This window comes from Salvelinus alpinus, chromosome 4, assembly GCF_045679555.1.
Source record: "Salvelinus alpinus chromosome 4, SLU_Salpinus.1, whole genome shotgun sequence".
Classification (NCBI taxonomy): Eukaryota; Metazoa; Chordata; class Actinopteri; order Salmoniformes; family Salmonidae; genus Salvelinus; species Salvelinus alpinus.
This window is the reverse complement of record NC_092089.1, coordinates 20,040,694-20,064,784: the sequence shown is the minus strand read 5'-3', so window position 1 is coordinate 20,064,784 and position 24,091 is coordinate 20,040,694. Positions and strand designations below refer to the sequence as shown.

Genomic DNA, 24,091 nt, shown 5'->3' with positions numbered 1-24,091 from the left:
TGTGTGTGTGTGTGTGTGTGTGTGTGTGTGTGTGTGTGTGTGTGTGTGTGTGTGTGTGTGTGTGTGTGTGTGTGTGTGCCGGCCTGACTGTCCGTCTGCTCTCCTGGCACTACCATGGCTCTGCTCTTGAATACCAGAGATCTATTAATAATCATCACCTCTGTGCCAGAACACTTACGACATCTGCCCATTCACAGTCAGCCTGGGCTCACACCACTGACAACTAGCTGAGCTAAAGCTCTGCCTCCAGCCTCCAGCTAGCACACTGAGTTAGCGGTGAGAGAGAGAACCAGAGCCAATGAAACAAGCCTTGGGTTAGAGACGGTGTGTTTTCACAGAGGACCCAAGTCAAACCACTACGGCTGTCTGTACAGCTGTCCTAATATTGTCCCCAGGCTAAGCCCTTGTCCAAAATGGGACCCTATTCTCTACATAGTGCATGACCCGTAGGGTCTGACGAACAAGATTAGAGCTGCCCCTACAGTCATCTCCTTCGCCTACAGTCATCTCCTTCGCCTACAGTCATCTCCTTCGCCTACAGTCATCTCCTTCGCCTACAGTCATCTCCTTCGCCTACAGTCATCTCCTTCGCCTACAGTCATCTCCTTCGCCTACAGTCATCTCCTTCGCCTACAGTCAGGATCACAGCATGATGCAATAGAGATGAGAATTCCCCTTTTCTGCTCCAGACCTGTTATGTCCCAGTCCACCTGTACTAACACAGTGGTTTAACACAGGAGACACAGAGCTGGTATTATGTCCCAGTCCACCTGTACTAACACAGTGGTTTAACACAGGAGACACAGAGCTGGTATTATGTCCCAGTCCACCTGTACTAACACAGTGGTTTAACACAGGAGACACAGAGCTGGTATTATGTCCCACATACTTAACTCATGTACAGAATGTAAATCTGTTTCACATAAACAGGAAAACCACACATCCTGGCTCTTCAGCTAATAGTGTCGGTCTCTTTCCTCTTCCTCAGAGACGGCATGGCAGATTTTACAGTTCAGACGGCCAAGCACTCCAACCCTCCAATCTCCTCCACTCCCCTGCGGCCGCCCAGCGAACAGCAGTCCAAGGACCGGGCCTCCAAAAGGCTTTCCTCCGAGTCCAACGGGACCAGCGAGGGTGGAGCAGGGTCGCGGACGCCCGTGGAGATAACCGCACTGGAGGAGTCGTTCCGGCGCTTCGCCATCCACGGCGACACGCGTGCCACAGGAAAGGACATGCATGGCAAGAACTGGTCCAAGCTGTGCAAGGACTGCGGCGTCATCGACGGGAAAACTGTCACCCTCACGGACGTGGATATTGTCTTCACTAAAGTCAAGTAAGGAAAGCTTTTCTAGTAGGTTGTGTCCCAAATGGCGTAGTAGAAATCTTGCAGCGCAAATGGCACCCCATTCCCGAAATAGTGCACTATGAAGGGATTAGAGGGGAGAGAGGGGAGAGAGGGGGGAGAGAGGAGATGAGGGGAGATGAGAGAGGAGATGAGAGGAGAGGTGGGGGAGGAGAGTGTAGAGAGTGTGGAGAGGGGAGAGGGGAGGAGAGTGTAGAGAGGGGAGGAGAGTGTAGAGAGGGGAGGAGAGTGTAGAGAGGGGAGGAGAGTGTAGAGAGGAGAGGAGAGTGTAGAGAGGAGAGGAGAGGAGAGTGAGGAGAGGAGAGTGAGGAGAGGAGTGTGTAAAGGAGATTCCAGGAGAGGGGGAGATTCCAGGAGAGGGGGAGATTCCAGGAGAGGGGGAGATTCCAGGAGAGGGGGAGATTCCAGGAGAGGGGGAGATGCCAGGAGAGGGGGAGATGCCAGGAGAGGGGGAGATGCCAGGAGAGGGGGAGATGCCAGGAGAGGGGGAGATGCCAGGAGAGGGGGAGATGCCAGGAGAGGGGGAGATGCCAGGAGAGAGGGAGATGAGAGGGGAGAGGAGGAGGAGGAGGAGGAGGAGGTGGAGTTGTTATCTTCCTTTCTGTTTCTTTCATCCTCATTGTAATGGTGAAATGCATTTCATTGAATCAACTGTTGTCTCAGTATAAAGGGATGGCTGGTAGAGATCCAGTACTAGGATCCTCCTGTTATATAATAGTTATGTAAAGCAGAGAGATACAGAGAGATAGTAGGATCCTCCTGTTATATAATAGTTATGTAAAGCAGAGAGATACAGAGAGATAGTAGGATCCTCCTGTTATATAATAGTTATGTAAAGCAGAGAGATACAGAGAGATAGTAGGATCCTCCTGTTATATAATAGTTATGTAAAGCAGAGAGATAGTAGGATCCTCCTGTTATATAATAGTTATGTAAAGCAGAGAGCTAGTAGGATCCTCCTGTTATATAATAGTTATGTAAAGCAGAGAGATACAGAGAGATAGTAGGATCCTCCTGTTATATAATAGTTATGTAAAGCAGAGAGATACAGAGAGATAGTAGGATCCTCCTGTTATATAATAGTTATGTAAAGCAGAGAGATACAGAGAGATAGTAGGATCCTCCTGTTATATAATAGTTATGTAAAGCAGAGAGATACAGAGAGATAGTAGGATCCTCCTGTTATATAATAGTTATGTAAAGCAGACAGATACAGAGAGATAGTAGGATCCTCCTGTTATATAATAGTTATGTAAAGCAGACAGATACAGAGAGATAGTAGGATCCTCCTGTTATATAATAGTTATGTAAAGCAGATAGATACAGAGAGATAGTAGGATCCTCCTGTTATATAATAGTTATGTAAAGCAGACAGATACAGAGAGATAGTAGGATCCTCCTGTTATATAATAGTTATGTAATGCAGACAGATACAGAGATAGTAGGATCCTCCTGTTATATAATAGTTATGTAATGCAGACAGATACAGAGGATCCTCCTGTTATATAATAGTTATGTAAAGCAGACAGATGCAGAGAGATAGTAGGATCCTCCTGTTATATAATAGTTATGTAAAGTAGACAGATACAGAGAGATAGTAGGATCCTCCTGTTATATAATAGTTATGTAATGCAGACAAATACAGAGAGATAGTAGGGTCCTCCTGTTATATAATAGTTATGTAAAGCAGACAGATACAGAGAGATAGTAGGATCCTCCTGTTATATAATAGTTATGTAAAGCAGACAGATACAGAGAGATAGTAGGATCCTCCTGTTATATAATAGTTATGTAAAGCAGACAGATACAGAGAGATAGTAGGATCCTCCTGTTATAAAATAGTTATGTAAAGCAGACAGATACAGAGAGATAGTAGGATCCTCCTGTTATATAATAGTTATATAATGCAGACAGATACAGAGAGATAGTAGGATCCTGTTATATAATAGTTATGTAATGCAGACAGATACAGAGAGATAGTAGGATCCTGTTATATAATAGTTATGTAATGCAGACAGATACAGAGAGATAGTAGGATCCTCCTGTTATATAATAGTTATGTAATGCAGACAGATACAGAGAGATAGTAGGATCCTGTTATATAATAGTTATGTAAAGCAGACAGATACAGAGATAGTAGGATCCTCCTGTTATATAATAGTTATGTAATGCAGACAGATACAGAGAGATAGTAGGATCCTCCTGTTATATAATAGTTATGTAAAGCAGACAGATACAGAGAGATAGTAGGATCCTCCTGTTATATAATAGTTATGTAAAGCAGATAGATACAGAGAGATAGTAAGATCCTCCTGTTATATAATAGTTATGTAAAGCAGACAGATACAGAGAGATAGTAGGATCCTCCTGTTATAAAATAGTTATGTAAAGCAGACAGATACAGAGAGATAGTAGGATCCTCCTGTTATATAATAGTTATATAATGCAGACAGATACAGAGAGATAGTAGGATCCTCCTGTTATATAATAGTTATGTAAAGCAGACAGATACAGAGAGATAGTAGGATCCTCCTGTTATATAATAGTTATGTAAAGCAGATAGATACAGAGAGATAGTAGGATCCTCCTGTTATATAATAGTTATGTAATGCAGACAGATACAGAGAGATAGTAGGATCCTCCTGTTATATAATAGTTATGTAAAGCAGACAGATGCAGAGAGATAGTAGGATCCTCCTGTTATATAATAGTTATGTAAAGTAGACAGATACAGAGAGATAGTAGGATCCTCCTGTTATATAATAGTTATGTAATGCAGACAAATACAGAGAGATAGTAGGATCCTCCTGTTATATAATAGTTATGTAAAGCAGACAGATACAGAGAGATAGTAGGATCCTCCTGTTATATAATAGTTATGTAAAGCAGAGAGATACAGAGAGATAGTAGGATCCTCCTGTTATATAATAGTTATGTAAAGCAGAGAGATACAGAGAGATAGTAGGATCCTCCTGTTATATAATAGTTATGTAAAGCAGAGAGATACAGAGAGATAGTAGGATCCTCCTGTTATATAATAGTTATGTAAAGCAGAGAGATACAGAGAGATAGTAGGATCCTCCTGTTATATAATAGTTATGTAAAGCAGAGAGATACAGAGAGATAGTAGGATCCTCCTGTTATATAATAGTTATGTAAAGCAGAGAGATAGTAGGATCCTCCTGTTATATAATAGTTATGTAAAGCAGAGAGATAGTAGGATCCTCCTGTTATATAATAGTTATGTAAAGCAGAGAGATACAGAGAGATAGTAGGATCCTCCTGTTATATAATAGTTATGTAAAGCAGAGAGATACAGAGAGATAGTAGGATCCTCCTGTTATATAATAGTTATGTAAAGCAGAGAGATACAGAGAGATAGTAGGATCCTCCTGTTATATAATAGTTATGTAAAGCAGAGAGATACAGAGAGATAGTAGGATCCTCCTGTTATATAATAGTTATGTAAAGCAGAGAGATACAGAGAGATAGTAGGATCCTCCTGTTATATAATAGTTATGTAAAGCAGAGAGATAGTAGGATCCTCCTGTTATATAATAGTTATGTAAAGCAGAGAGATAGTAGGATCCTCCTGTTATATAATAGTTATGTAAAGCAGAGAGATAGTAGGATCCTCCTGTTATATAATAGTTATGTAAAGCAGAGAGATACAGAGAGATAGTAGGATCCTCCTGTTATATAATAGTTATGTAAAGCAGACAGATACAGAGAGATAGTAGGATCCTCCTGTTATATAATAGTTATGTAAAGCAGACAGATACAGAGAGATAGTAGGATCCTCCTGTTATATAATAGTTATGTAAAGCAGATAGATACAGAGAGATAGTAGGATCCTCCTGTTATATAATAGTTATGTAAAGCAGACAGATACAGAGAGATAGTAGGATCCTCCTGTTATATAATAGTTATGTAATGCAGACAGATACAGAGATAGTAGGATCCTCCTGTTATATAATAGTTATGTAATGCAGACAGATACAGAGGATCCTCCTGTTATATAATAGTTATGTAAAGCAGACAGATGCAGAGAGATAGTAGGATCCTCCTGTTATATAATAGTTATGTAAAGTAGACAGATACAGAGAGATAGTAGGATCCTCCTGTTATATAATAGTTATGTAATGCAGACAAATACAGAGAGATAGTAGGGTCCTCCTGTTATATAATAGTTATGTAAAGCAGACAGATACAGAGAGATAGTAGGATCCTCCTGTTATATAATAGTTATGTAAAGCAGACAGATACAGAGAGATAGTAGGATCCTCCTGTTATATAATAGTTATGTAAAGCAGACAGATACAGAGAGATAGTAGGATCCTCCTGTTATAAAATAGTTATGTAAAGCAGACAGATACAGAGAGATAGTAGGATCCTCCTGTTATATAATAGTTATATAATGCAGACAGATACAGAGAGATAGTAGGATCCTGTTATATAATAGTTATGTAATGCAGACAGATACAGAGAGATAGTAGGATCCTGTTATATAATAGTTATGTAATGCAGACAGATACAGAGAGATAGTAGGATCCTCCTGTTATATAATAGTTATGTAATGCAGACAGATACAGAGAGATAGTAGGATCCTGTTATATAATAGTTATGTAAAGCAGACAGATACAGAGATAGTAGGATCCTCCTGTTATATAATAGTTATGTAATGCAGACAGATACAGAGAGATAGTAGGATCCTCCTGTTATATAATAGTTATGTAAAGCAGACAGATACAGAGAGATAGTAGGATCCTCCTGTTATATAATAGTTATGTAAAGCAGATAGATACAGAGAGATAGTAAGATCCTCCTGTTATATAATAGTTATGTAAAGCAGACAGATACAGAGAGATAGTAGGATCCTCCTGTTATAAAATAGTTATGTAAAGCAGACAGATACAGAGAGATAGTAGGATCCTCCTGTTATATAATAGTTATATAATGCAGACAGATACAGAGAGATAGTAGGATCCTCCTGTTATATAATAGTTATGTAAAGCAGACAGATACAGAGAGATAGTAGGATCCTCCTGTTATATAATAGTTATGTAAAGCAGATAGATACAGAGAGATAGTAGGATCCTCCTGTTATATAATAGTTATGTAATGCAGACAGATACAGAGAGATAGTAGGATCCTCCTGTTATATAATAGTTATGTAAAGCAGACAGATGCAGAGAGATAGTAGGATCCTCCTGTTATATAATAGTTATGTAAAGTAGACAGATACAGAGAGATACAGTGAGGGAAAAAAGTATTTGATCCCCTGCTGATTTTGTACGTTTGCCCACTGACAAAGAAATTATCAGTCTATAATTTTAATGGTAGGTTTATTTGAACAGTGAGAGACAGAATAACAACAAAAATATCCAGAAAAATGCATGTCAAAAATGTTATAAATTGATTTGCATTTTAATGAGGGAAATAAGTATTTGACCCCTTCTCAATCAAAAAGATTTCTGGCTCCCAGGTGTCTTTCATACAGGTAACGAACGGAGATTAGGAGCACACTCTTAAAGGGAGTGCTCCTAATCTCAGTTTCTTACCTGTATAAAAGATACCTGTCCACAGAAGCAATCAATCAATCAGATTCCAAACTCTCCACCATGGCCAAGACCAAAGAGCTCTCCAAGGATGTCAGGGACAAGATTGTAGACCTACACAAGGCTGGAATGGGCTACAAGACCATCGCCAAGCAGCTTGGTGAGAAGGTGACAACAGTTTCTGTGATTATTCGCAAATGGAAGAAACACAAAAGACCTGTCAATCTCCCTCAGCCTGGGGCTCCATGCAAGATCTCACCTCGTGAAGTTGCAATGATCATGAGAACGGTGAGGAATCAGCCCAGAACTACACAGGAGGATCTTGTCAATGATCTCAAGGCAGCTGGGACCATAGTCATCAAGAAAACAATTGGTAACACACTATGCCGTGAAGGACTGAAATCCTGCAGCGCCCGCAAGGTCCCCCTGCTCAAGAAAGCACATATACATGCCCGTCTGAAGTTTGCCAATGAACATCTGAATGATTCAGAGGACAACTGGGTGAACGTGTTGTGGTCAGATGAGACCAAAATGGAGTTCTTTGGCATCAACCTAACTTGCCGTGTTTGGAGGAGGAGGAATGCTGCCTATGACCCCAAGAAACCATCCCCACCGTCAAACATGGAGGTGGAAACATTATGCTTTGGGAGTGTTTTTCTGCTAAAGGGACAGGACAACTTCACCGCATCAAAGGGACGATGGACGGGGCCATGTACCGTCAAATCTTGGGTGAAAACCTCCTTCCCTCAGCCAGGGTATTGAAAATGGGTCGTGGATGGGTATTCCAGCATGACAATGACCCAAAACACACGGTAGGATCCTCCTGTTATATAATAGTTATGTAATGCAGACAAATACAGAGAGATAGTAGGATCCTCCTGTTATATAATAGTTATGTAAAGCAGACAGATACAGAGAGATAGTAGGATCCTCCTGTTATATAATAGTTATGTAAAGCAGACAGATACAGAGAGATAGTAGGATCCTCCTGTTATAAAATAGTTATGTAAAGCAGACAGATACAGAGAGATAGTAGGATCCTCCTGTTATATAATAGTTATATAATGCAGACAGATACAGAGAGATAGTAGGATCCTCCTGTTATATAATAGTTATGTAAAGCAGACAGATACAGAGAGATAGTAGGATCCTCCTGTTATAAAATAGTTATGTAAAGCAGACAGATACAGAGAGATAGTAGGATCCTCCTGTTATATAATAGTTATATAATGCAGACAGATACAGAGAGATAGTAGGATCCTGTTATATAATAGTTATGTAATGCAGACAGATACAGAGAGATAGTAGGATCCTGTTATATAATAGTTATGTAATGCAGACAAATACAGAGAGATAGTAGGATCCTCCTGTTATATAATAGTTATGTAAAGCAGACAGATACAGAGAGATAGTAGGATCCTCCTGTTATATAATAGTTATGTAAAGCAGACAGATACAGAGAGATAGTAGGATCCTCCTGTTATATAATAGTTATGTAATGCAGACAGATACAGAGAGATAGTAGGATCCTGTTATATAATAGTTATGTAATGCAGACAGATACAGAGAGATAGTAGGATCCTGTTATATAATAGTTATGTAATGCAGACAGATACAGAGAGATAGTAGGATCCTCCTGTTATATAATAGTTATGTAATGCAGACAGATACAGAGAGATAGTAGGATCCTGTTATATAATAGTTATGTAATGCAGACAGATACAGATATAGTAGGATCCTCCTGTTATATAATAGTTATGTAATGCAGACAGATACAGAGAGATAGTAGGATCCTCCTGTTATATAATAGTTATGTAAAGCAGACAGATACAGAGAGATAGTAGGATCCTCCTGTTATATAATAGTTATGTAAAGCAGACAGATACAGAGAGATAGTAGGATCCTCCTGTTATAAAATAGTTATGTAAAGCAGACAGATACAGAGAGATAGTAGGATCCTCCTGTTATATAATAGTTATATAATGCAGACAGATACAGAGAGATAGTAGGATCCTGTTATATAATAGTTATGTAATGCAGACAGATACAGAGAGATAGTAGGAGCCTGTTATATAATAGTTATGTAATGCAGACAGATACAGAGAGATAGTAGGATCCTCCTGTTATATAATAGTTATGTAAAGCAGACAGATACAGAGAGATAGTAGGATCCTCCTGTTATATAATAGTTATGTAAAGCAGACAGATACAGAGAGATAGTAGGATCCTCCTGTTATATAATAGTTATGTAAAGCAGACAGATACAGAGAGATAGTAGGATCCTGTTATATAATAGTTATGTAATGCAGACAGATACAGAGAGATAGTAGGATCCTGTTATATAATAGTTATGTAATGCAGACAGATACAGAGAGATAGTAGGATCCTCCTGTTATATAATAGTTATGTAATGCAGACAGATACAGAGAGATAGTAGGATCCTGTTATATAATAGTTATGTAATGCAGACAGATACAGATATAGTAGGATCCTCCTGTTATATAATAGTTATGTAATGCAGACAGATACAGAGAGATAGTAGGATCCTCCTGTTATATAATAGTTATGTAAAGCAGACAGATACAGAGAGATAGTAGGATCCTCCTGTTATATAATAGTTATGTAAAGCAGACAGATACAGAGAGATAGTAGGATCCTCCTGTTATAAAATAGTTATGTAAAGCAGACAGATACAGAGAGATAGTAGGATCCTCCTGTTATATAATAGTTATATAATGCAGACAGATACAGAGAGATAGTAGGATCCTGTTATATAATAGTTATGTAATGCAGACAGATACAGAGAGATAGTAGGATCCTGTTATATAATAGTTATGTAATGCAGACAGATACAGAGAGATAGTAGGATCCTCCTGTTATATAATAGTTATGTAAAGCAGACAGATACAGAGAGATAGTAGGATCCTCCTGTTATATAATAGTTATGTAAAGCAGACAGATACAGAGAGATAGTAGGATCCTCGTGTTATAAAATAGTTATGTAAAGCAGACAGATACAGAGAGATAGTAGGATCCTCCTGTTATATAATAGTTATGTAATGCAGACAGATACAGAGAGATAGTAGGATCCTGTTATATAATAGTTATGTAATGCAGACAGATACAGAGAGATAGTAGGATCCTGTTATATAATAGTTATGTAATGCAGACAGATACAGAGAGATAGTAGGATCCTCCTGTTATATAATAGTTATGTAATGCAGACAGATACAGAGAGATAGTAGGATCCTGTTATATAATAGTTATGTAATGCAGACAGATACAGATATAGTAGGATCCTCCTGTTATATAATAGTTATGTAATGCAGACAGATACAGAGAGATAGTAGGATCCTCCTGTTATATAATAGTTATGTAAAGCAGACAGATACAGAGAGATAGTAGGATCCTCCTGTTATATAATAGTTATGTAAAGCAGACAGATACAGAGAGATAGTAGGATCCTCCTGTTATAAAATAGTTATGTAAAGCAGACAGATACAGAGAGATAGTAGGATCCTCCTGTTATATAATAGTTATATAATGCAGACAGATACAGAGAGATAGTAGGATCCTGTTATATAATAGTTATGTAATGCAGACAGATACAGAGAGATAGTAGGATCCTGTTATATAATAGTTATGTAATGCAGACAGATACAGAGAGATAGTAGGATCCTCCTGTTATATAATAGTTATGTAAAGCAGACAGATACAGAGAGATAGTAGGATCCTCCTGTTATATAATAGTTATGTAAAGCAGACAGATACAGAGAGATAGTAGGATCCTCGTGTTAAAAAATAGTTATGTAAAGCAGACAGATACAGAGAGATAGTAGGATCCTCCTGTTATATAATAGTTATGTAAAGCAGACAGATACAGAGAGATAGTAGGATCCTGTTATATAATAGTTATGTAATGCAGACAGATACAGAGAGATAGTAGGATCCTCCTGTTATATAATAGTTATGTAATGCAGACAGATACAGAGAGATAGTAGGATCCTGTTATATAATATTTATGTAATGCAGACAGATACAGAGATAGTAGGATCCTCCTGTTATATAATAGTTATGTAATGCAGACAGATACAGAGAGATAGTAGGATCCTCCTGTTATATAATAGTTATGTAATGCAGACAGATACAGAGAGATAGTAGGATCCTCCTGTTATATAACAGTTAGGTAATGCAGACAGATACAGAGAGATAGTAGGATCCTGTTATATAACAGTTAGGTAAAGCAGACAGATACAGAGAGATAGTAGGATGGATGGTTTGACCTGGGACTGGGAACAAGGGTGCCAGTATCTAGATCAAGCTCAGTTTGCTGATGGACTTGGAGTTTGAATCACACATCCTAACTACAGCTTCCTGACAATATGACATGTCAGTGTCTATTGATATAAACTAGCAGCATTGGGACAGATCTAGATATAGATATGACATGTCCGTATCTATTGATATAAACTAGCAGCATTGGGACAGATATAGATATGACATGTCAGTGTCTATTGATATAAACTAGCAGCATTGGGACAGATCTAGATATAGATATGACATGTCAGTGTCTATTGATATAAACTAGCAGCATTGGGACAGATCTAGATATAGATATGACATGTCAGTGTCTATTGATATACAACTAGCAGCATTGGGACAGATCTAGATATAGATATGACATGTCAGTGTCTATTGATATACAACTAGCAGCATTGGGACAGATCTACATATAGATATGACATGTCAGTGTCTATTGATATAAACTAGCAGCATTGGGACAGATCTACATATAGATATGACATGTCAGTGTCTATTGATATAAAACTAGCAGCATTGGGACAGATATAGATATAGATATGACATGTCAGTGTCTATTGATATAAACTAGCAGCATTGGGACAGATATAGATATGACATGTCAGTGTCTATTGATATAAAACTAGCAGCATTGGGACAGATCTACATATAGATATGACATGTCAGTGTCTATTGATATAAACTAACAGCATTGGGACAGGTCTAGATATAGATATGACATGTCAGTGTCTATTGATATAAACTAACAGCATTGGGACAGGTCTAGATATAGATATGACATGTCAGTGTCTATTGATATAAACTAACAGCATTGGGACAGGTCTAGATATAGACATGACATGTCAGTGTCTATTGATATAAACTAACAGCATTGGGACAGGTCTAGATATAGATATGACATGTCAGTGTCTATTGATATAAACTAACAGCATTGGGACAGATCTAGATATGACATGTCGGTGTCTATTGATATAAACTAGCAGCATTGGGACAGATCTAGATATAGATATGACATGTCAGTGTCTATTGATATAAACTAGCAGCATTGGGACAGATATAGATATGACATGTCGGTGTCTATTGATATAAACTAACAGCATTGGGATAGATATAGACATGACATGTCAGTGTCTATTGATATAAAACTAGCAGCATTGGGACAGATATAGATATAGATATAACATTCACAGGTAGGTTCTGTATCTACAGGATACTATATTACCTTTCTATATTATATTCATGGGACATAGACACATTCCAAGTGATGGAATACTATATAAAATACTGTTTTCTAAGAATATACTGTATAACAGGAAAGAAAGTCTCACTCGATATAAACTCCCAACAGTTGAATAATAAGTAACAGTCATGTTGTGGGGGGTTGTTGCCCTCGGTAACAGTCATGTTGTGGGGGGTTGTTGCCCTCGGTAACAGTCATGTTGTGGGGGGTTGTTGCCCTCAGTAACAGTCATGTTGTGGGGGGTTGTTGCCCTCAGTAACAGTCATGTTGTGGGGGGTTGTTGCCCTCGGTAACAGTCATGTTGTGGAGGGTTGTTGCCCTCAGTAACAGTCATGTTGTGGGGGGTTGTTGCCCTCGGTAACAGTCATGTTGTGGGGGGTTGTTGCCCCTCAGAAACAGTCATGTTGTGGGGGGTTGTTGCCCTCGGTAACAGTCATGTTGTGGGGGGTTGTTGCCCTCGGTAACAGTCATGTTGTGGGGGGTTGTTGCCCTCGGTAACAGTCATGTTGTGGGGGGTTGTTGCCCCTTGGTAACAGTCATGTTGTGGGGGAGTTGTTGCCCTCGGGTACAGTCATGTTGTTGTGGGGTTGTTGCCCCTCAGTAACAGTCATGTTGTTGTGGGGTTGTTGCCCTCGGGTACAGTCATGTTGTGGGGGGTTGTTGCCCTCGGGTACAGTCATGTTGTTGTGGGGTTGTTGCCCTCAGTAACAGTCATGTTGTTGTGGGGTTGTTGCCCTCGGTAACAGTCATGTTGTGGGGGGTTGTTGCCCTCAGTAACAGTCATGTTGTTGTGGGGTTGTTGCCCTCGGTAACAGTCATGTTGTGGGGGGTTGTTGCCCTCAGTAACAGTCATGTTGTTGTGGGGTTGTTGCCCTCGGGTACAGTCATGTTGTTGTGGGGTTGTTGCCCTCAGTAACAGTCATGTTGTTGTGGGGTTGTTGCCCTCGGTAACAGTCATGTTGTGGGGGGTTGTTGCCCTCGGTAACAGTCATGTTGTGGGAGGTTGTTGCCCTCGGGTACAGTCATGTTGTTGTGGGGTTGTTGCCCTCGGGTACAGTCATGTTGTTGTGGGGTTGTTGCCCTCGGTAACAGTCATGTTGTGGGGGGTTGTTGCCCTCGGGTACAGTCATGTTGTTGTGGGGTTGTTGCCCCTCAGTAACAGTCATGTTGTGGGGGGTTGTTGCCCTCAGTAACAGTCATGTTGTGGGCGGTTGTTGCCCTCGGTAACAGTCATGTTGTTGTGGGGTTGTTGCCCTCAGTAACAGTCATGTTGTGGGGGGGTTGTTGCCCTCAGTAACAGTCATGTTGTGGGGGGGTTGTTGCCCTCAGTAACAGTCATGTTGTGGGGGGTTGTTGCCCTCGGTAACAGTCATGTTGTGGGGGGTTGTTGCCCTCGGGTACAGTCATGTTGTTGTGGGGTTGTTGCCCCTCAGTAACAGTCATGTTGTGGGGGGTTGTTGCCCTCGGGTACAGTCATGTTGTGGGCGGTTGTTGCCCTCAGTAACAGTCATGTTGTGGGGGGTTGTTGCCCTCGGGTACAGTCATGTTGTTGTGGGGTTGTTGCCCCTCAGTAACAGTCATGTTGTGGGGGGTTGTTGCCCTTGGGTACAGTCATGTTGTGGGGGGTTGTTGCCCTCGGTAACAGTCATGTTGTGGTCGGTTGTTGCCCTCGGTAACAGTCCGGGGGCAGGATTGTTCACTCTGCTGTTTCCCCAGATGCCTGAGGTCGTTGTCATCCTCTACTGCCACAGGGTCCAGGTCATTTCTAGTAGAATGACCTCCATAACAACACACACTGACTGAACCGTGCTTGTTGTGGGATTCTGTGTTCCTATGTTCTGTGTTGGGTATTGAATGGGTAAGATATATGTTCTGTATGCTTTGAAAGGCATCTGTCGTGTTGATCATGAGTATTGTGCTCTAAATGCAGGTGAAGGAAGGTGTATCTACAAAGCATGAAGCTAAATGACAGGACAGGGCAGTCTGTTTTACGTGTAGTCATATTTTGGGGGGGGTGCTGTTTGCTCAAGTATGAAGCTTTAATGAAGTGATTTGTTTCATCCTGACTGAGCCCTGAGAATAAAGATGAGTCTGCTAGACAGCGTCAGAACAGACCGGTACTGTAGCTGGAGCGAGGGAAGAGAGCAGGCCAGTCACTACCACACTGACAACTGAAAATTCCCAAAACAATGAATTTAGCAGTATTCATTTTGTTATTATGTTTCAGCAACAAAAAAAACACAGCATTAGCCATTTGCAAAATGTTTCTAAATGCAGGAACCTAGCTCCATGGCCGAAATGTACTTTACAACTGCAACATCTGCATGGCATAATGTGTACAATTGCAGGAAATTAGCTTTAATACTGAAGAAAAGGCTGCTGTTGTCAGTTGTGTGTTCAATAGAGCAGTGATGTAGCCCTACAGTGGAAAATGCATATGTTAGAGAGAAAGAGAGCAGAGTTTTGTGGGGGAGGGAATGTGTTCTGAGCTGTTTCTGAGGCATGAGCAGAGCTGAGCTGGGGAGGCGTGCGTGCCACCATGCCAGACATGATGCAGATGGAGCCTCAGAGAGTCAGAGCTCACACAGCGCTAGCTAGGACATGAAGAATTCAACGGCTTTATGGCCACTGTCTGATGACTATATGGCTCAGTTAAATCCACATTTATTCAGGGTGGAAGTTGTCTACTGTACCACTGGGTTTCTCTGCCATGCTATAGCCTATGTAATGAGGCTCTGTTGTCATGCCATTTCATGCCAGTGATGATCTTCCCTCTCACTGACTAGACAACCTGGACTCAGAGCATTTCGTATTATTCTGTACGTAAAGCCGAGACACTCCATTTAATATGATGTTTAATTTCGTATGGTATTTATTATTTGTGGATGTCCATCACCCATTTCATATGATACACTACACTACATGACCAAAATAATGTTGACACCTGCTTGTCGAATTATTCCCCCTTTGCTGCTATAACAGCCTCCACTCTTCTGGGAAGGCTTTCCACTAGATGTTGGAACATTGCTGCAGGGACTTGCTTCCATTCAGCCACAAAAGCATTAGTGAGGTTGGGCACGGATGTTGGGCGATTAGGCCTGGCTCGCAGTCGGCGTTCCAATTCATCACAAAGGTGTTGGATGGAGTTGAGGTCAGGGCTCTGTGTAGGCCAATCAAGTTCTTCCACACCGATCTCAACAAACCGCTTTGTGCTAGGTGGCATTAACATGCTGAAACGGGAAAGGGCCTTCCCCAAACTGTTGCCACTAAGTTGGAAGCACAGAATCATCTAGAATGTCATTGTATGCTGTAACATTAAGATTTCACCTCACTGGAACTAAGGGGCCTAGCCTGAACCCTTATTCCTCGTCCACTAAACTTTACAGTTGGCACAATGCATTAGGGCAGGTAGCGTTCTCGTTTTTTTGCATTGGATATATTTACCATATCATATGGAGACAGAAACATAAACCTTTTACTGTATCATAAGTAGACATAATTGCAAATGATTAAATCCTTCCAATAGAAAAAATATATATAATTTAGTTACGAATTTAACTTTAATTAAATTAGTTGACTCTTCACATGTGATGAACAACAAAAGAAAGGGAATATTGAATGATCCCCAATGATCCATCACATCTCCCCCCCAAAAAATCTGTAAAATGATAGTCTAGAAACTAAAGCTTTGGTTGTCTTACTCTCAGGCTTCCATGTCTTCTCCCTGGACCTCCTCAATGCCCACCTCTTGAACATCAGCCTCATGTCACTTCATGTCACTTTCCAACCTTGTTGAGGATGGCTCGTTGTCAGGCTCAAAAAGCCTCATATTTGCCCGGATGGCCACCAATTTTTCAACCCTTGTATTGGTCAGCCTGTTGCGTTGCGTGCTTTGGTGTGTGTTCCCAAACAAGGACAAGTTGCGCTCTGAGGCGGCTGATGTTAGTAGGATTATCAGGATTTGGAGGATGATGGAGGCATCAGGGGAAAGAGCCTCAGATCCACAAAGTCCCTTCCACCAGGTGGCTGATGAGATATGTTGGCACGACTGCCATATTGCGTCTCCATCCCAAAGCCCTTGCTTGGAAGTGTACTTCGCCAGACTACCAAGAACCTTGCTTTCATCCAGGCCAAGGTGGCAAGACACGGTAGTGATGACACCATAGACCTGGTTGATCTCTGCACCAGACAGGATGCTCTTGCCAGCATACTTGGGGTCCAACATGTACGCTGCGGTGTGTTTGGGCTTCAGGCAAAAATCTTCACACTTTTTGATGTATTTCAGAACTGCAGTTTATTCTGCTCGGAGCAACAGTGAAGTGGGCAGGGCAGTACGGATTTCTTCTCTTCTCTGAACATCAGACAGGGTGGCATTGTCTCCCTCAGTCAGTGCAATGGCTACTGCTATAGGTTTCAGGAGTTTCAGGCTGCTTACCACTCTCTCCCAAAATACATCATCCAGGAGGATCCTCTTGATGGGGCAGTCCATATCGGCAGACTGTGATATGGCCATTTCTTGGAGAGACTCCTTCCCCTCCAGGAGAGTGTCAAACATGATGACAACACCACCCCAACGGGTGTTGCTGGGCAGCTTCAATGTGGTGCTCTTATTCTTCTCACTTTGCTTGGTGAGGTATATTGCTGCTATAACTTGATGACCCTTCACATACCTAACCATTTCCTTGGCTCTCTTGTAGAGTGTATCCATTGTTTTCAGTGCCATGATGTCCTTGAGGAGCAGCACAGCCAATGGGTGTGATGTGAGGGTAGGACTTCTCCACTTTAGACCAAGCAGCATTCATATTTTGCAGTATTGTCTGTCACCAGTGCAAATACCTTCTGTGGTCCAAGGTCATTGATGACTGCCTTTAGCTCATCTGAAATGTAGAGACCGGTGTGTCTATCGTCCCTTGTGTCTGTGCTCTTGTAGAATATTGGTTGAGGGGTAGATATGATGTAGTTAATTATTCCTTGCCCACAAACATTTGACCACCCATCAGAGATGATTGCAATAGTCTGCTTTCTCTATGATTTGCTTGACCATCAATTGAACTCTGTTGAACTCTGCATCCAGCAAATTAGTAGATAAAGCATGTCTGGTTGGAGGGGTGGAGGGGAGAAGAACATTCAGAAATCTCTTCCAATACACATTGCCTGTGAGCATCAGAGGTGAACCAGTTGCGTACACAGCTCGAGCAAGACATTCATCAGCATTTCTCTGACTACGTTCCTCCATTGAGTCAACAAAACTTCTAATTCCAGAAGGACCATGAGCTGTTGCTATCGATAAGGTGTCTGATTCATCATTTTCTGCTCAAATAGAAGTAGAGGGACTTTTGTCAGATGTTGCTTGTTGTGAGCGCTGAGGTAACTTTATGCACTTGGCCAGATGATTCTGCATCTTTGTTGCATTCTTCACATATGATTTGGCACAGTATTTGCAAATGTACACAGCTTTTCCTTCTACATTGCAGTGAAATGTCTCCACACATCAGATGTGGCATTTCCCTGTAAAAAAAACTACTAAAATACAATTCCATGTACAGATAAATAGTTAAGCAGTTAGATTAAACAACTCCTTTGTAAGATACAGTGGGGAGAACAAGTATTTGATACACTGCCGATTTTGCCGATTTTCCTACTTACAAAGCATGTAGAGGTCTGTAATTTTTATCATAGGTACACTTCAACTGTGAGAGACGGAATCTAAAACAAAAATCCAGAAAATCACATTGTATGATTTTTAAGTAATTAATTCGCATTTTATTGCATGACATAAGTATTTGATACATCAGAAAAGCAGAACTTAATATTTGGTACAGAATCCTTTGTTTGCAATTACAGAGATCATACGTTTCCTGTAGTTCTTGACCAGGTTTGCACACACTGCAGCAGGGATTTTGGCCCACTCCTCCATACAGACCTTCTCCAGATCCTTCAGGTTTCGGGGCTGTCGCTGGGCAATACGGACTTTCAGCTCCCTCCAAAGATTTTCTATTGGGTTCAGGTCTGGAGACTGGCTAGGCCACTCCAGGACCTTGAGATACTTCTTACGGAGCCACTCCTTAGTTGCCCTGGCTGTGTGTTTCGGGTCGTTGTCATGCTGGAAGACCCAGCCACGACCCATCATCAATGCTCTTACTGAGGGAAGGAGGTTGTTGGCTAAGATCTCGCAATACATGGCCCCATCCATCCTCCCCTCAATACGGTGCAGTCGTCCTGTCCCCTTTGCAGAAAAGCATCCCCAAAGAATGATGTTTCCACCTCCATGCTTCACGGTTGGGATGGTGTTCTTGGGGTTGTACTCATCCTTCTTCTTCCTCCATACACGGCGAGTGGAGTTTAGACCAAAAAGCTCTATTTTTGTCTCATCAGACCACATGACCTTCTCCCATTCCTCCTCTGGATCATCCAGATGGTCATTGGCAAACTTCAGACGGGCCTGGACATGCGCCTGCTTGAGCAGGGGGACCTTGTGTGCGCTGCAGGATTTTAATCCATGACGGCGTAGTGTGTTACTAATGGTTTTCTTTGAGACTGTGGTCCCAGCTCTCTTCAGGTCATTGACCAGGTCCTGCCGTGTAGTTCTGGGCTGATCCCTCACCTTCCTCATGATCATTGATGCCCCACGAGGTGAGATCTTGCATGGAGCCCCAGACCGAGGGTGATTGACCATCATCTTGAACTTCTTCTATTTTCTTCTATTTTCTAATAATTGCGCCAACAGTTGTTGCCTTCTCACCAAGCTGCTTGCCTATTGTCCTGTAGCCCATCCCAGCCTTGTGCAGGTCTACAATTTTATCCCTGATGTCCTTACACAGCTCTCTGGTCTTGGCCATTGTGGAGAGGTTGGAGTCTGTTTGATTGAGTGTGTGGACAGGTGTCTTTTATACAGGTAACGAGTTCAAACAGGTGCAGTTAATACAGGTAATGAGTGGAGAACAGGAGGGCTTCTTAAAGAAAAACTAACAGGTCTGTGAGAGCCGGAATTCTTACTGGTTGGTAGGTGATCAAATACTTATGTCATGCAATAAAATGCAAATGAATTACTTAAAAATCATACAATGTGATTTTCTGGATTTTTGTTTTAGATTCCGTCTCTCACAGTTGAAGTGTACCTATGATAAAAATTACAGACCTCTACATGCTTTGTAAGTAGGAAAACCTGCAAAATCGGCAGTGTATCAAATACTTGTTCTCCCCACTGTACATGTTTATGGAAACAGGTGAATTAACACTCCTCAGTTAGCAGGCTCAAGCAAGCTAAAACCCCACATGGTAGCAAAAACTAACTAGCAGAAATTGTTAAAAAGTTAGAAATTCTTTAAACACACTTTGCTGTAGGTTACTATTTACTAGTTAACAAAAACATAATGTATGTCATATAAAATATATTCAGTATTGTAATCAAAACTTACCAGAAAGCATGTAGTCCTTGGCTCAGACAGTGTAGTAGTGTGGGCTCAATAGCATCTCATTAGTGTGCAAGATCTTGAGAATCAGCTGTACATGTGATGGAAGAATGCACTGTGCATGCAGAAGAATGCACTGTGCATGCAGAGGATTGCAATACCATTTAGTTGCGGATAGTTTAACCAAAATATGCCACAAGACCTAGAATTGCCTTATGTGTATCCCACCAAAAAAAAATTCACTGTTATAAGCTAACTTTTTTGATGAATTTAAGCAAAATTCCCCTAAATCCTGGGCTTGACTTCCCATGAAAAATTTCCGGAAAGTTTCTGACCCTTTGCAACCCTACTTGCAACCAATGATTTTTACGCTCTACGCACTTCAGCACTCAGCGGTCCCGTTCTTCGAGCTTGTGTGGCCTACCACTTCGCAGCTGAGCCGTTGCTGCTCCTAGACGTTTCCACTTCACAATAACAGCACTTACAGTTGACCGTTGCAGCTCTAGCAGGGCAGAAATTTGACGAACTGATTTGTTGGAAAGGTGGCATCCTATGACGGCGCCGCGTTGAATGTCACTGAGCTCTTCAGTATGGGCCATTCTACTGCCAATGTTTGTATATGGAGATTGCATGGCTGTGTGCTTGATTTTATACACTTGTCTGCAATGGGTGTGGCTGAAATATCCGAATCCACTAATTTGAAGGGGTGTCCACATACTTTTGGCCATGTAGTGTATGTTACGAATTACAATTCGTATTATATGTTACGAATGTGCAAAATGTACAATATGTTACCGAATTTGCATAACGTAGGATAGGTAGGTAGCTAGCTGGCTAACATTAGCTAGGCTAGGGGTTCGGGTTAAAGTTAAGTTAAAGGGTTAAGGTTAGGGGAAGGATTAACTAGCATGCTAAGTAGTTGCAAAGTAGCAAAAAAAGTAGTAAGTAGTTGAAAAGTTGCTAAAATGCTAGTTGTTCGTGATGAGATTCGAACTCACAACCTTTGGGTTACTAGATGTTTGCGGTATACACCCACCCATCTACCCCAACCAAACCACCCTACTTTCATTTTTGCCTTAAGTAATCATCTGTCTTATGTAACCATACCAAACAACATATCATACTAATTTGAGTGTCACGGATTTACCTTTACTATGTTACGTCCAGTCTATGAGACCAGGCTGGACCTGCTGTAGTTCAGCACTATGGTGTCTACTGCCTACCCCAACCCTACTGTGGTGAGCCAGGCAGCTGGATAGATATTTTATTTTCACGTTTTTTTTTTTCCAGTAAAAACATAAGAAAGTAAAAAATTTAACACAACTATATCCGCACAGTCTAGAACCGAAAGGCTTACCAATCGGCTAGCCACTCAATTGTCAATTGAATTATTTGTCCCAACCAGCCCCCACCATAGATCTGATCTAGGATCAGGTCCCCCCCTGTCCTTATTTGTCAGAGCAGCTCACAGATCACTGCTCCTGTACATAGCCCATCTGTAAATAGCCCATCCAACTACCTCATCCCCATACTATTATTTATTTATTTTGCTCCTTTGCACCCCAGTATCTCTACTTGCACATTCATCTTCTGCACATCTATCACTCCAGTGTTTAATTGCTATATTGTAATTATTTCGCCACTACGGCCTATTTATTGCCTTACCTCCCTTATCTTACCTCATTTGCACACACTGTATATAGACTTTTTCTATTGTGTTATTGAGTGTATGATTGTTTATTCCATGTGTAACTCTGTTGTTGTTTGTGTCGCACTGCTTTGCTTTATCTTGGCCAGGTCACTACCTGGTTAAAGAAAGGTGAAATAAATACAAAATAAATGTATCGTGATCTAAAAGGGAAAACTGATCCTAAAAAAGCACTCCTACGCTTGGTACATGCTGTTTGATATGTCTGATTCCTTAGCATGCTCCTGAAAGGGTCATTTTAATTGGTTTCCAGAAGACACAGAGCCGTCCTCCTCCTCTCCTCAGACACAACGTGCCAGCTGGAAGTCCTATGTCCCATCTGACATTAGACAGCATGGAACAGGCCCGGAGGAATGGAGCTCTCAACTGTTCAACACTGACGGATCGCCCAAACAGAATCAGTCACTGAAGGAGTCAAATGAATAACCCCAAACACGCCTGTTTACTGGAGCTTGCTGCTATGACAGCAGGTTACCCGGGGAGACTGTTTACTGTAGCTTGCTGCTATGACAGCAGGTTACCCGGGGAGACTGTTTGGCTTTATGGCCTTTTGTTTTGCAGATTTATCACCACAGCAATGGTTGTTTGTATTTGTGTTACTATGCACGACGACGCCTGAACGGAGAAGCAGAATGGTGTATAGTCAGTTTAAACAGCCATACGCATGGCCCCTTGGAGGGGTGGATGTGATTGGTTGAGCTATAATAACACCTGACATCATGTTGATGACTTCTAGGCTGAGTACCAAATGGACCCTGGTTGAAAGTAATGCATCATTTAGGGAATAGGGTCCTATTTGAGGGTGCCATTTGGGACGCAGGCCCTAGTAGAAAGCAGAACATGGAACACCAGAAAATCTAAAAACTCTGTAGCCGAGAAGTTCACTTTCACACATAAACACATCGTCTGTCCCTGTCCAGGCAGTGCCTAAGATGTTCTGTGTCTGTCTGTAGAGCACACCATCACGCAGCTGTGCACGCAGCAGGGCCATCAGACAGCTGACATGTTGATGTTATCACACAGCAGGGCCATCAGATAGCTGACCTGTTGATGTTATCACACAGCAGGGCCATCAGACAGCTGACATGTTGATGCTATCACACAGCAGGGCCATCAGATAGCTGACATGTTGATGCTATCACACAGCAGGGCCATCAGACAGCTGACATGTTGATGCTATCACACAGCAGGGCCATCAGACAGCTGACATGTTGATGCTATCACACAGCAGGGCCATCAGACAGCTGACATGTTGATGCTATTACACAGCAGGGCCATCAGATAGCTGACATGTTGATGCTATCACACAGCAGGGCCATCAGACAGCTGACATGTTGATGTTATCACACAGCAGGCCCATCAGACATGTTGATGCTATCACACAGCAGGGCCATCAGATAGCTGACATGTTGATGCTATCACACAGCAGGGCCATCAGATAGCTGACATGTTGATGCTATCACACAGCAGGGCCATCAGACAGCTGACATGTTGATGTTATCACACAGCAGGGCCATCAGACATGTTGATGCTATCACACAGCAGGGCCATCAGACAGCTGACATGTTGATGTTATCACACAGCAGGGCCATCAGACATGTTGATGCTATCACACAGCAGGGCCATCAGACAGCTGACATGTTGATGTTATCACACAGCAGGGCCATCAGACAGCTGACATGTTGATGCTATTACACAGCAGGGCCATCAGATAGCTGACATGTTGATGCTATTACACAGCAGGGCCATCAGATAGCTGACATGTTGATGCTATCACACAGCAGGGCCATCAGATAGCTGACATGTTGATGCTATCACACAGGAGGGCCATCAGACAGCTGACATGTTGATGCTATCACACAGCAGGGCCATCAGACAGCTGACATGTTGATGTTATCACACAGCAGGGCCATCAGACAGCTGACATGTTGATGCTATCACACAGAAGGGCCATCAGATAGCTGACATGTTGATGTTATCACACAGAAGGGCCATCAGATAGCTGACATGTTGATGCTATCACACAGCAGGCCCATCAGATAGCTGACATGTTGATGTTATCACACAGCAGGGCCATCAGATAGCTGACATGTTGATGTTATCACACAGCAGGGCCATCAGATAGCTGACCTGTTGATGTTATCACACAGGAGGGCCATCAGATAGCTGACCTGTTGATGTTATCTCATGGCTTTGTATACAGTGTGGTCGATTCTCCTTTGACACTCTCAAACTGTGACGAGGGGCATTAAAATGACAAGCTAAATCATGTCTCGAATGGCACCCTATTCCCTTTTATAGTGCACTACTTTTGACCAGGGCACTCAATAGTGAAAAGGGTGTGATTTGGGACACACATCCCCATGTTTATGATGTAACATGGAGACAGACGTCAACAGAATTCTCTCACTGAGTTCCACAGACTCTTCACTCTGTGACATCTGTAGTTTTGACATTTCTAAGTGTCTGGTTTGTTGTTTCTACGTTTCA

At 41.7% G+C, this 24,091-nt stretch overlaps 1 protein-coding gene across 4 annotated transcripts in view; it reads left to right on the top strand.

The window, feature by feature from the left end:
- The window catches only part of LOC139572984 (tubulin polymerization-promoting protein), a 41,145-nt gene that overhangs the window by 9,376 nt on the left and 7,678 nt on the right, over positions 1-24,091 (top strand). For all 4 annotated transcript variants that reach the window (XM_071395921.1, XM_071395919.1, XM_071395922.1 and 1 more), the window contains exon 3: positions 989-1,333. In XM_071395921.1, coding sequence (XP_071252022.1) covers positions 996-1,333 — 338 coding nt within the window. In that variant the 5' untranslated portion in view covers positions 989-995. The remainder of the gene's footprint in view (positions 1-988; positions 1,334-24,091) is intronic.